The following is a 12,710-nucleotide window of genomic DNA, read 5'->3' as shown; positions in this document are numbered from 1 at the left end:
CCCTCACACAGAGGCCGCCGCAGGAAGCGCTGGCCCAAGGCAGACTGTGCTGGGAAGAGCATGCGGATGGCGTATTTGCTACCGGGCGCATACATACAGGCACACTGAGTCCCACGCCTCACCATGGAAGGCCCTAGTGGGTTCCAGTGGGTTCCAGTGCAGCATGCCTCCCTCATGCCTCCCTCACGCCCAGGGCTATGAGCACCTGACAGGCCATGGTGTTAGGTTAGTGGCTGTGGACTCGGAACTGCCACTGACAGGGAAAACCATGCCCTGAGCCCCCCAGCTCTGCACAAGCCCCTCTTCATGTTGAGGGCTTGTCTTCCTTTCAGCTGCTGTTGTGCTTTGAGCAATTTACAGAACTGGTACCTCAATGTGGGCCTGGACAGGTGAGTCCAGGGGTCAGGCGTCCATGCCCAGCATGGCCTCCCGCCTGCCTGCTGCCCAGTGCCCAGCCTTTAGACTCACAGGGGGACAGGCCCTGCGGTGAGTGGGCAGGTGAGGTGGCTGGCCCGGAGCCCTCACAGGGAGAGATGCCCTCATTCTCAATAGCCCAGCGAAGGCCAAAGCAGCCCTGCCCCCTACCGGGGGACGGAGCCAGGAGAGCCCACAGTCTTCCCTCCTGTAGCCTGGGGCTGGGGCACAGAGACCCCTGACCCAGGACGGCTGCCTCAAGCCAGCATGTGCTGGAGCCCTTTTCAGGCCAGGCTTTCCAAATCCGTGAATTTGAGAGGTTCCTTCCACGAGTGCTGTGGCCTAGGTGCTGCTCGGGTGGGATGGGGCTAGAGGGCAAAGCCTCGGGGCCCAGGTCCAGGCACTCACCTTGATCTTCGCAGAGCTTCCTCGTCAGGGTCTTGCACTGTGGGTGGAAAGGAGCTGGTCAGGGCACCGACAGGGAGCACAGGAAGAGCTGCCGAGCAGCCAGGCCCAAGTAGCTCCCCCCTCGGCTCGTCATTGTGGACAGGAAGGGCTGCGCGCTGGGAGGGGTCAGAGGCGCGGCCTGTGCAGTCCTCCCATCCCAGCCCCAAGTAGTCACTTCTCCCAGGGGCTGCCCCATGAGCCCGCTGCCCGCTGTCACAGTTGGGCGTGGAGCAGAAGCTGCCGTCACTGGCCACCTGCCCAAGGGCCCACAGGAGCTCTGCTGGCCGCTAACGAACCATAAAGGCCTCCAGACTCCGTGGCTTCCGAGGGCCCCAAGAGTGAGCGGCAGAGTCCGGGCCCCTCGTGGCCCTAGCACCTCCCTCCGCTGCGCCCACCGGCAGCCCTCACTCACTGAATTCCGTCCCGGTCATCTGGGCCAGGATGCGGAAGGAGCGCGACTGCAGGTTGGAGGAGCGGCGGGCCCACTCGGCCTCGTCTTCCGGCTTGTTCTGGTTCTTAACCACAGCCTGGTACACGGGAGAGGCGCTGTCTACGGTGAGATCTTTCACAGGGAGGCTCCTGCGGTGCAGAAGAGAAGTGGGCAAGGGGAGGCTGGAACCCGCCCGCCCGCTGTGCCCCCGAGCACCCCCACCCGCCTGCTGTTCTGTGCCCACCGGGCCTTCACCCTCTGCCCTCTGAGAACCCACGACAGGCGCGAGTCCTGGGTCCTCGGTGCTCAGGGTGGTTCTGATGAGGGCTGGGGGCTCAGAGCCCTCCAGTCTGCCCCTCCCAGAGCGAACTCCAGGCCCAGGCCTGAAGACGCCCCACCCCCATCCCCTTTAAGGAAGGAGGAAACAGAAGAGGTCTTCTTGAAGTAATTTGACCTTTCTGAGCACGCCCTGAGTGTGGGCCTGGGTGAGAACAGGCCATCTGGGGGCACCCAGAGGCTTCCTCGGGCCCATCCACTGCCCTCCTCGCACCTGCGGATGCAAACAGGGAGCCGCCAACACCGCAACTGCCCTGGAAGAGGGCAGAGGGTTCTGGACTCAGCTGCCAGCAGGCAGACTCCACTGGGAGGTGGTGTGAGGAAGGAGGCAGCAAGGCCCTGTGGCCCCAGCATGGCCGGCGGGGACAGTGGGGTTTCTGGCCTGGGGGAGGTGGGAGTGGAGCCACAGAGATGGCCAGGGGTCCTGTGCCCCAGGGCACCACAGCCTTTTGGGGGGTAGTGGGAGCCTGGTGACCTTCTCTTAGACTCTCAGGGTCTGGCTCATGATTGGTGCTCAAAACTCCTAGCTGAATAAACGAATCCTGAACCAGGATTCACGTCCAGACGGGACCCCAGAGCCCCTTGGGTCCAGTGCCTCCCAGCCCAGATGAGACTGTAGGGCAGCAATGATCGAAAGCCTTACAGGTGCCCACTAACCCAGCAGGGGACCAGAGGATCTAGGCTGCCTAGCCCACCTTCTCAAAGGTTAAAGGAGGGCTCAGACGAAGCTCACAGCAATGACAGACTGTTGGTCCAGCCCTATCCTCTTACAGATGCTGAAACTGAGGTCCAGAGAGGCCAGCCGGCTAGCTCCAAGTCACGGCAGGTAGGGCCCTACTGAGCTGGAGCCACGCTTCTCAGCTTCTAGCCTAGTGTCCTTCCCATCTGGCTCTCTGCAGTCACAAGGGCTCGAAGGCCACTTCTGCCCATCGGGACCTTACAGAGATCCAGATGCTCTGTGCCTGGAGACATGGCACAGCCCAGACCCATCCTGGCCAGCATCCTCCCGCCTGCCTACCCCCTCCCCACAGAGGGATGGCTGGCTGGGACAGGAATCTTTCCAGTGCCCATGTCTTCTACCCTCTCTGCAAGGAGCTGGACGGAGAACTGGCCTGGTCTCCCAGGACTGGTCTCCCATGTCTGGCTCAGGGTGTGCTACAAGCACAGAGGTAGAGAAAGATGATGAATGTTGGGTGGAGCTGCCCCTATTTCCCTGAAGGCTCTGCCCTGGCCAGGAGAGCTACAGGTATAGCCAGCCTGTGACTGGGATCAGATAGGGAAGACCAGCAGCTCCCTCTCGGGTCCAGCCAGGGAGGAGCGAAGGAGAGGGAGGAAACTCGCTCTCGCTAGGAGAGGCCATTTCTGGCTAGGGAGGAGTCCCAAGGGCTCCTGAGGTCTTTGGGTAAGATGGACAAAGGAAGGCATGACCTGGTGTCCCTGGTCCTGGCTCCTGGCCCGTCCGGAGGAGAGGGAAGAAGGAGCATAGAGTGTGCCGTGCGAGAGGGAAGGTGTGGCCCCAAGCCCAGGCCCTGCCCTCGAGCCTGTCTACACAGAGCTTTGCGATCCAGAGAGCAGACCGGAGGTGACTGCTGCCTTTTCCCGGGGACATGCCCATGAGGAGCTCCCCTGTGCCTTTCTCAGCTCCAAGGACTCAAGAAAGCTACCAGGTGTGAGTCCTTGGGACTCAACATTGCTGGCATTGTTTCCCACAAACTGCAAAGACCAGGGACTCGTGTTGCTGGTGCGACAGAGACTGGAGTCAGACGAGGGACTATGGTGCCTTTCAAGACATGAAGGCTTAGGGAGAACAGTGAGGAGAGGATGAAACAAGCCCTGCAGTCCTGGGGGCCTGGGCCACTCCCTGGAACTGCTGCTGGCTTATTCTTGCCACAGAAAATATGCCATAGTAACTGTGACACTAAGGTCACCTCTGGCATTTGCCCCACCACGCACTGTCCCCAAATCTGACTCATCTTTCACCTCACATGGGTGGCCGTGGCAGGGACTGGCTCCTGTAGGCCCCCCTCCCGTGAGGGTTCTGGGAGTGGCCTCTAAGAGGTCACCTTGCCACTCTCTACCCCAGAGTCACGGCCAAGTGTGGGTTCAGGTCTACGCTGTCCCAGTGCAGACTGGAAAGGCTAGGAGCAGCCACCGGAAGCATGGCAAGAATGCAGGGATGCACCCCAGCCTGGGGGGAGTACAGGGTGAGTGTCGTTATTCTGCAGCCACAGTGACATGGTTTGGGCCAAACCCCCAAAGACAAATACTTGCCTGTACAGGCTGCAGGGGATGTCGTTTGGCTGTGAGGTGGGTGTGAGGAAGAACATGGACACAGCATGTGGACTGACCACGGGTCCTCAGACACATCCCACCAAACCCACACACCATCCTGCAACCAGACAGACGGACGACGGGACAGACACTGCGCGGTCTACTTACGCCAGCGGCGACGCCCTGCCAAGCAGAGGGAAACCCAGCCGAGAGTGCGCGTCCATCATGGCATGGCAGAGGGCGGCGCACACAAGAGAGCAGGGTTAGGATCAGAAATGAGTTATGGGAGTGGGGTGGGTGAGGGAGGAAGAAAAAGAGAAAAAGAAAACAGGTCAGCGAGGAAGGAACCGCAGAAATTAACAGCAGAAATGGGAGCACGTGGTGGCCCAGAGCGTTGCCCCCGGCACCACGGCAGCGTCAGCCCAGCATGGCGGCATTAAAAGGAAGGGGAAAGGGAAGGGAAGGGAGGGACAGGAATAGGAGGGAGGTGGGAAAGGTCCTTTGAGAAGCCTAGATTAATCAATAGTGCGCCATGTTCTGAAAATTATGGATACCCTAGTGGTAAAACCAAATGTTTGCCGTCTTCTCAGGTGCAGGAAAGAGTTAGTGAAGAGCAGCTTTGCCATTATTTTCCACTGAACTTCCCTTTGGCGACTGCTACCACTTTTAAGAGCACACCAAGGACACAAGAGGCAAAGAAATGTTAACAGGATATCCCTGATAGCTCTGGGGCTTAGTCAGGCAGCCTTGTTTTTCTGGGTACACATGAGCTAATGGCTGTGTTTTTAAACTTGCATGGTCATATTTTCTGCTTTAAATGATGGAATTAAATAAAACAACATTGCCTGGAGTTAAGCAAAGCCAGCAGCCCCAAGCTGGGGTTTGCGACGCGCAGCTCCGGGACAGGTGACCTCTGCCCCCTGGTGGCCCTAAGCCAGTACTGCGGCCCCGAGAAGGCACCAGGCTCCCCAGGACCAGGGAGCCCAGGAAGGCCATACCAGCCTTCGACCTTTGGCCTCTGGAGCCTGCCCTTTCAACCTGTACGCACACCATGGCCACAGGGGCTGGGCTCAGGAAAGGCCAAGCACTGTCGGGGTTATCTGTGACTTTTTAACCCCTCTAGCCCTCTTATAACATCTGTCTTCCTAGCTTCAGAAAAAATGTACAGCTGTGATTTTAAGACTTTTTGCCTTGACTTGTTGGGGATCCTGACCCAGGGATAAGATGTTGCCCAAAGAGATAACCAGCCAGTTCCAGTCAACACTATGGTATTCCCAAGCAGAAAACAGTAAGGCACTGTGTGTGTACACGTGTGTGTGCAAGAAAGAGAGACAACAGAGAGAGAGAGAAAGAAGGAGGAGGACAGAGAGAGAGACAGGGAGAAAGAGGGAGACAGAGAGAGGTCCTGTTAATGTTTGCAGTATTAGCATTTTTCATCCACGAATGATTTATAGCCAACTCTTTCCTAACTCAACCCTCCAATTCCCCAGTCATAGCTAAAGGGAAAATTCCTGGAACCAAGATTTCTGAAATACAACTGCTCTGAGGCCGGCCGGGCTTCCTGGGACCAAGAGGAGGAGGAGGTGCCCATCGGTGGGACTGACTGCCAACAACATCAACCGATGGTTAGGCCCAGGCGCCGTCCCAAACCAGAAACCCAGCCAGGTATTGAATTGACTGTCATTGCAGGAAGAACACTGCACCGCCCCCTGCAAAGAGGCCCAGCTGTGAGAGGTCCCTTGTTAAGACGATGGCAGAAGTCTCTTCCTAAGCCAGCCCGTCACGGAGCCTGGGAAAGTGCAGAGGCTGTGAAAAGCACTTTGAGGAACCACCGCATTCTGCGTTTCGCCACCCTTCTCCTAAGGCTGACCGTGAGACAGTTCTGAAGAGAGGACAGCCACGTTCCGGAAGGCCCTGGCGAAGGCTGGCTCCGCTCCAAGGGCCCGTGCCCCAGGAGGTCCAGGGTGAGGGAAGGAGGCTGGTCCCGATGGCCTGGTCCCCGGGCTCTGCGGACGATGAGCCCCGGACGGCGGAGGAGGGGAGTCGCTTACCCGCTGAAGTCGCTGCCCTGGGCCTGGGCCTGCCCGGCGATGGCGTCCATGATGGCGTCCTGAGAGTACATGCTGATGGGCGTGTTGTACTGCGCGTGGATGATGGTGGCCTTGCCGCCCAGCCCCTTCACCTCAATGGGCTTGTGGGTGGACAGGGCCGAGTCCTTCAGGGCGTTGGGGTTGAAGCGTTCCTGGTAGTCGGCGCTGGGGAGGGGCGCGCGAGGACGGCAGGGAGGGGGAGGAGAAAAGGGCAACAGGAGGTGGTTACACAGGCGGTCAAGGCAAGGGCTGCTGCTGGAGGGTGTCGAGAGATCTCCCAAGGCTGCGGCCCTGATGGCACACAGGCTACCCGAGGCCCGGCTGTGGGTGGGCTGGGTCTGGTCAGGAAAATCCTCAGCACCTCCGCAGAGCCCCTGCGGGAGGGGAGGCTTTCCCCGGTCCCCTGCAGGGCCTGGCTCAGCGGAGCTGCCTCCCCGGGTGCGCAGGGCAGGCCAGGCCTGGAGAGATCTCCACACACACAGCAGGGGAAGCGGGGCCTGGGGGTCGGCGACACGTGCGGGGCCACGTGTGAGAGGCAGCAGCAGCCCAAGCTGAGTCCAAAACACCCCGAAGGTGAGAAGCAGCCCCACTGGGCACCCACAGGAGTTCTGAGACGTTCCTCCAAGAAGGGGGCCATCCTGCAGGCCACCCCCTCAGCGGCCTGGGGCTCTGCTATTCCGGATGCTTCAGCGCAGGCGTTTCTTCCTCAGAGAGGGCTCCGCGGCCCAGGGCCCTTGAGTCCAGCTTGCTGTGTGTCCCGCCAGCCTCTACACATGGGAGGCTCTTCCCTCCGACGGATACATGTGCCCCCAGGCAAAGACAAGGTCAGGAGCCCTTCTGAGGGGTCCCGCCGGGACAGAAAAGTCTTCAGGCTCGCCTGGGCCCGGTGGCAGCACCCCCGCCCCCCCAGCCAGCCTGCGAGTCTTAAGCAGCTGCAGCAGGAAATCGGGATCGGAATTGGAACCATCGGATGGAGCCCCCACACCCACCCCCAAAACGCCTCCGCTCCACACTCCAGCTTCACACACATGCAGGCTCCCCGAGGAGCGCAGATCACACGTGCACACAGGCACACACATGCCGCAGCACACGCTGTCCACGCCGGGCGCGCAGACGCATGCTGGGGGCGGCACGCAAGCGCACACACATGCTGTCCTTCGATACTAACTTGGCTGGAGAGTTGGCTACCACCTGGGGAGGAGAGAAGGGCAAAGAAGACAAGGTGGTCAGAACAAGGCTCGTGCCGGGGCGGTGTGAGCACGGGGACCATCCTCAGACTGGTCATTATGGAGGCAGAACGGCGCTGGGTGGGAGAGTCAGGAGTGAGGAGGGGAGAAAGCTCAGAGTCCGGACGCGACACAGCAGTGTTTCCCCCTCGGCGGCCCCCAGCGCCCTCAGCTCTGCCAGGGAAACGGGTCATCTTCTTGGGCATTCACACTGTGTACATGAATCCCCCACATTCGGCCCAGCTATAGGCCCTGGAGAGGAAGCTGGGGGTGGGGACAGGACCAGCAGTGGCTGCGATGGAGAGGGCCCAGCCGAGGTGCCTCCTGCTGGGGGTGGGGTAGGCGGCAGTGTTACCTGCAGCCCCCAGCTGCTCTCTCTCCCAGAAGAGGGGCAGGCAGCCCTGGCATCTCCTCCTGGGGTACAGAAGTGGGGAGGGGCGCAGTCCCCAGGGACCACTCCTAAAGGCCTGTGGACTAGGCATGAGGCAGGAAGGAGGACTAAGGAGGCTCAAGGAGAAGTGTGAGTCCAAGGTTTGCTGCAGCAAAGCCCCCAGCCGAGGCAGCCTAGCTTGGACGCCATGGAGGGACCCTACCCTCACTCTCATCTGAGAGCGAACTTCCTGGAGCATGGTCTCCTTGGGGGAAGCATCGTCTATATCACATTTCTTTAGGTGCATGTTCCCTGCAGCGGCAGACCCTGTGGCCAGTGGCCCTGTGTGAAGCGAGAGAGGGAGACAGTGTGGAAGGTGATGGGCTCTGTCCCCAAACCCTGCCACCTTCCTGGATCTGCTCGACATGGGCTCAGGGTCAGGAAGTCAGGGCCTGAGGTGGCCTGGCCCTGGTTGTCTCATGACCAGAACCCTGGGGAGCCGAGCTAAAGTCAAGGATCCCTGGCCCCCGGGGGCTGTGTGGTGGCCTTGCACGGCCCCAGACCCGCCACCCTCCTAGAGCTGATAAAATTCCCTCTGTCCTTTCAGGCTCAAAATAGCTGCAAGTGGTGCTATATTAGGAAAGGGCCGGCATGGAGCATCATTCCTTCTCCATTTTTGGCCAGTGCTGACAGCTGCAGGGTCAGCTCTTGCCCTGACCAGCCCAGTGCCCCTGCAGAGGGCAGTGTTGGCCTGGGGGGTGGGGGCTGCCAGCTCCTTCTTTGGCCTTGATTCCTGCCCCCAGCTCAGCCTTCCCCTCCCCTGCTGCAGGGATGACTGCAGCAGACACATCTCAGAGAAGGGCCAGTGCCCAAGTCTTAGGGAAGATGAGCCCAAGATGTGAGACCTGCCCAGGGGCCCTCACACTGAGTGGCCCGAGGGATGCTGTCCTTCAATGCCAGCCCCAGAGGGGATGAGAAGGGGGCTGCAGAGCCAGGACCTTTACCCCATCTGTCCCTTTCCACCCCTTCCGAGAGGATATAAGCTGCCAAAAAATTGCACTGCAAGCTGCCCAGGGGAGAGAGTAGGGGAAGGGGCTTCTTTTCGGAGCCAGACAGGACAGAGTTCAAATCCTGACCTTGCGTCTTCCTAGAACTGGGACTCTGGGCAACTTACCCACCTGTCTCAGCCTCAGTTTCCTCATTCATTAAATTGGGATGGTGGTGCTCACCACACAGGTGGACCGTGCCGACTAAGCCCTCAGCTTGGGATAATGGACAGACACCAGCATTAGCACTTGCAGACACTGCTGTCTGCGAGCAGTTAGACACTTAGCAAAAGTGGTGGCCTCAGCCCAGCAGAGGCTACCCTGGGCTAGCCAGGTCAGAGGCTGTAGCCCCTCCTGCCAACACTGCCCTAGGACAGCAGCATCGGCTTTTACTTTGGATGAAGCACCCAGGGCACTCCCTCCCCTAGCCTATTGTCCCCTGGAGGAAACTGCTGGACTCTGCTGCTCTGAGTGACAGGTAATAATTTACATATTTGTCAGGTTCTGCCCCTGTGCCAGCCAACAGGAGGGCACCTCAGGAGACATGGGAAGTAGGGGTGGGCTGGCCCCTGACTTCCCTGAGCAGGTAGTTAGGTCCCTGTCTCAGTGCAGGGTGGAGTCAGACTGACCTGGGTACCAGTCCTATTTGCCACTTAGTAGCTGTGTGACCTTGGGCAAATTGTCCTCTCTGAGCTTCTATTTTCCAGTTGTATGATGAGGGAAATAAAGCTCACTTCTGGGTTGCTGAGAGAGTTGTGTTAGATAGAGTTGCTGAGAGTTAAAGCATGTGGCCTGTTAGCTGGCCCCCAGCCCAGAGTGAAGGCTCAGTAGAGGGAGCCACTAATCATCACTGCAGCTGGTCCTCCTGGGTGTCCCAGGCCACCAGAGGCCAACCTCCCCACCTGGGGCTGGTTCCAGAAAGTACCAGGAAGACCTACAGCCCAACAGAGTTAGGGCAAAGAGGCCTTCTCTGTTCTACCATTCCCTGAGTTTTCTGACAAAAGCCCTTTGCTGGGAAACCCAGCAAAGGGTATCAGTGGCTCTGCCACCTTGGCCAGGGAAGCCCAGCTCCACTCAGGATCCCAGAGAGAGCAGAGGAGCTGGGGAGCTGGGGATCTCCAGCGAGCAGTGGCCTGGTGGGGCACAGGTGCTTTCTGCAGTCGAGGCAAAGGGAAGGTGTGGGCTTGGGTCAGACTGGCCAGGTCCTGCCTTTGACTCTTCTGCACACTAGCTGGCGACTGCAGGCAGTGACGATCCCAGGTGCCATGCATTGAGTTATGACAGAACAGAACCCAGTGCTTTACACGTGTGGTCTTCTTTATCATCCCCTGAATCCCAAGGCGGGACAGTGTGATTCCTCCCACCGTGCAAATGAGGAGCCCAAACCACTAGGCTCTAGTGCAGGCGTTCTCAAACTACGGTCCTCGGGCCACATGCCGCCCCCCTTGGACATTTATCCGACCCACCGGATGTTTTTGCCGCCACCGCTGCCTGTCCTGCTTAGCAGCTGACTGGTCCCGGGCCCACAGTGCGCACTCTCCAACGGTCTGAGGGACAGTGAACTGGCCCTGTTTAAAAACTTTGAGGACCGCTGCTCTAGTGCCTTAATCAGCCTGCTCTGCCTTTAGCATCTAGAGATAACCGGGCTGACTGCGCAGGGCAATAGTGGAAGTTAAAATGAGATATCAAATGCGAAATGCTTGGAAGCTAATACCTCCTCAGTGTGGGGCTGCCTTCCCTCAGCCCTCCCCACGATGGCCCAGCTCCTGTCCTTCTAACTTCTGCGCTTGTGGAGTCCCAACAGCTAGACTGCGGGGGGCATGGCTGCTGTTCTTCTCTCCAGCCCTTTTCTCCTTGGGGGCCTGCTTCCCTGCTGCCCCACCCTGGCCAGGGTCAGTCCTGCAAGCCCAGTCCCTCCCGCCATTGCCAAGTCTCTGTACACAGCTCAGGCACTGCCTCATCTAGGCAGCCTTCCCAGACTACTCCCCGTCCCAGAGAACTTGCCCTTCCCCCTCTCTAACTATTCTCTGCTCCTGCCTCAGTGCTCCCAGAGGGCTGGGGACCAGCCTGTCTCCTTGTCCCATAGCTCCTAAAAGGGGTGTCCTGGTGTAAAAGTTTTGGAAGTCAGTCTCCTGCACTCAGGCCTGGCTTGGCCACTTAGCAGCTGGACAACTGGACCGTGACTTAACCTTCTCTGAGCCTCAGTTTCTTCCTCTGCAAAATCTGACATGTCACCCCAGGGTGGTCATGTGAAACAAAGACCTGCTCAGCTCAAGGTAAACGTTAGTAGGATCATTGCTTGCATTGCTCTGAGCTTGCACTGCCTCCCGGGACGGGGCCTGGCTGGATTAGGGCCAGCTCCTTGCTCTGACCACCTGACCAGGACGCTGCCAAGCACTGAGGACCCAGGTGGCCCCAGACCACCACTGGTGAGCTGCATGCCCGTTACCTACCCTCCTGGGAGTCCGGCACCCAAGGCCTTCCCTCGGAGGCTCATCTGGTACATCTGAGCCATCTCCCTCAGGGTCTCTGCCGAGTACAGGCCAATGGGGTTGTTATACTGCCTCGGCTGGCTCGAGCCCCGTAGGACTTTTGGGCCCAGTGGGTCCCGGGCCCCCTCCGGGCTGGCCCGTGGAGGGCCGGGATCAGAAGCCTCCGTAAGTGAGGAGAAGGTGCAGGGCTGGGAGAAGGCAGGGCTAAAGCTGGGCCTGAGCTCCGGGGTGCCTGGGCTGCCCGGGCCGGCCCTGGCCTCGGGGCTGGGGCTGGGTGCCGCCAAGCTGCCGTTCATGTCCAGAGCAGGGTCCTGGCACAGAGCAGCGCCATGCAGGGGAGAGAGAAGAGAGTAGTTAGAGGCCACACATGTCTCAGTGCTTCCGCGTGGACCTGAAACAGATATGTTAGCATGAGCACCTGGCCCGCTCTGCCCGGAGCACCTGGACGGGGCACCTGGAGGGGCCGGGTATTGCAGGAGTCGGGGAGGCTCACGGCTCCGGGCCTGGAGGCTGGCAGCTGAGCAGATCGCAAAGCCCTGCACAGAAGCCAAGGCAAGCCTGCCGGCCCCAGGGGTCCCCTCCATCCTGAGGCCGGCTGTGGCAGGAGGGGTGGGGGTGCAGGAGGGGAGGCCAGGGAAGCAGGTGGCTGGCACTGAGCCTCTCTGTCCACCTCTGCGAGCATCTCCCAAGCGGCCCTCTGCCACTCCCCGGGTCTGTGACCCACCCGCCCTTGTCAGCCTCTTCTTCCCTCTCCTCGCCCTGCCCAATCTGCCTCACTGGACAGCGGGGGTCAGCCTGAGGCCACACAGGGGGAGTGGCTGGGGGCGAGAAGGCTGGGCCTCCTGTGCTTTGGGGCCTCGGGTCGAGATGCTCAGCGTGAGCTTGGGAAGGGCCGGGCACAGAGTGAGTTCTGGAACCAGCGCACCGCTTCCCCCACGCCTGCATCTAAGGCCACCGCCAGCACGTGTGCCGGGCTGTAGGGCTGTGCAGTGGGGAGGGCAGGCAGGGAAGTGGAAATCAGAGGAAGCAATCCTGTGTGGAGGAGACACTGAGGCCCAGCAGGCCCCTCTTGCCTGGGAGCTCCTCCTGGGGTGGTTGGCTCAAGCTGGGGCCTTGGCCAGTCACCCCACCCCATGCCCCTCGGGTAGATGAAGGTGAGAGCCTTCTGGAAGCTTGTCCCCTGCCTGGCCAGGAGGCTGACCCCTCCGCTGAGACGACTGCTGCCCAAGCTGGTTTCTCGCACACTCAGGTTTCATGGGGGGCTTGAACGCCTCTCCCGAGGGCCCGCCCACTTCCCCACGGTCAGCCACGCAGGAGCAGACATGGAGCAGGCCAGGGGTCAGGCAGGCAGGCCACGGGCTGCAGTCCAGGAACCACGGCTGAGAGCGGACCCGTCACTGGCAGTCAGCACCTACCTTCTGGTGGGGGATCACCGGCAGAGGGGACTGGACTGGGGGTGCTGTTGTAGAGATGGCAATGGGACGCTTCGACCTGGAGAAACCAAAAATGGGACCAAGTGAGGAAGTGTCCCCTGAGGCCAGGAGCTCCTGCTTGGGCAGGGCTGGCGAGAGGAGAGCAAGAGGGAGCC

The 12,710-nt window shown here is 60.1% G+C and overlaps 1 protein-coding gene across 8 annotated transcripts in view; it reads right to left on the bottom strand.

Annotated features, from left to right (window-relative positions):
- The window catches only part of LDB3 (LIM domain binding 3), a 62,585-nt gene that overhangs the window by 40,085 nt on the left and 9,790 nt on the right, over positions 1–12,710 (bottom strand). For 3 of the 8 annotated variants that reach the window (XM_012788019.2, XM_012788023.2, XM_012788025.2), the window contains exons 4-8: positions 12,538–12,613; positions 7,157–7,179; positions 5,950–6,153; positions 1,274–1,440; positions 823–859 (exon numbers count right to left, since the gene is read on the bottom strand). In XM_012788019.2, coding sequence (XP_012643473.2) covers positions 823–859; positions 1,274–1,440; positions 5,950–6,153; positions 7,157–7,179; positions 12,538–12,613 — 507 coding nt within the window. Of the gene's footprint in view, positions 1–822; positions 860–1,273; positions 1,441–4,066; positions 4,082–5,949; positions 6,154–7,156; positions 7,180–11,083; positions 11,434–12,537; positions 12,614–12,710 lie in introns of all 8 variants that reach the window. The other 5 variants (XM_012788017.2, XM_012788020.2, XM_012788024.2 and 2 more) reach the window with 2 other exon arrangements.

This window comes from Microcebus murinus, chromosome 14, assembly GCF_040939455.1.
Source record: "Microcebus murinus isolate Inina chromosome 14, M.murinus_Inina_mat1.0, whole genome shotgun sequence".
Taxonomy (NCBI): domain Eukaryota; kingdom Metazoa; phylum Chordata; class Mammalia; order Primates; family Cheirogaleidae; genus Microcebus; species Microcebus murinus.
Note: the sequence above shows the minus strand (reverse complement) of the source record. Positions and strands in the feature narration are given on the sequence as shown.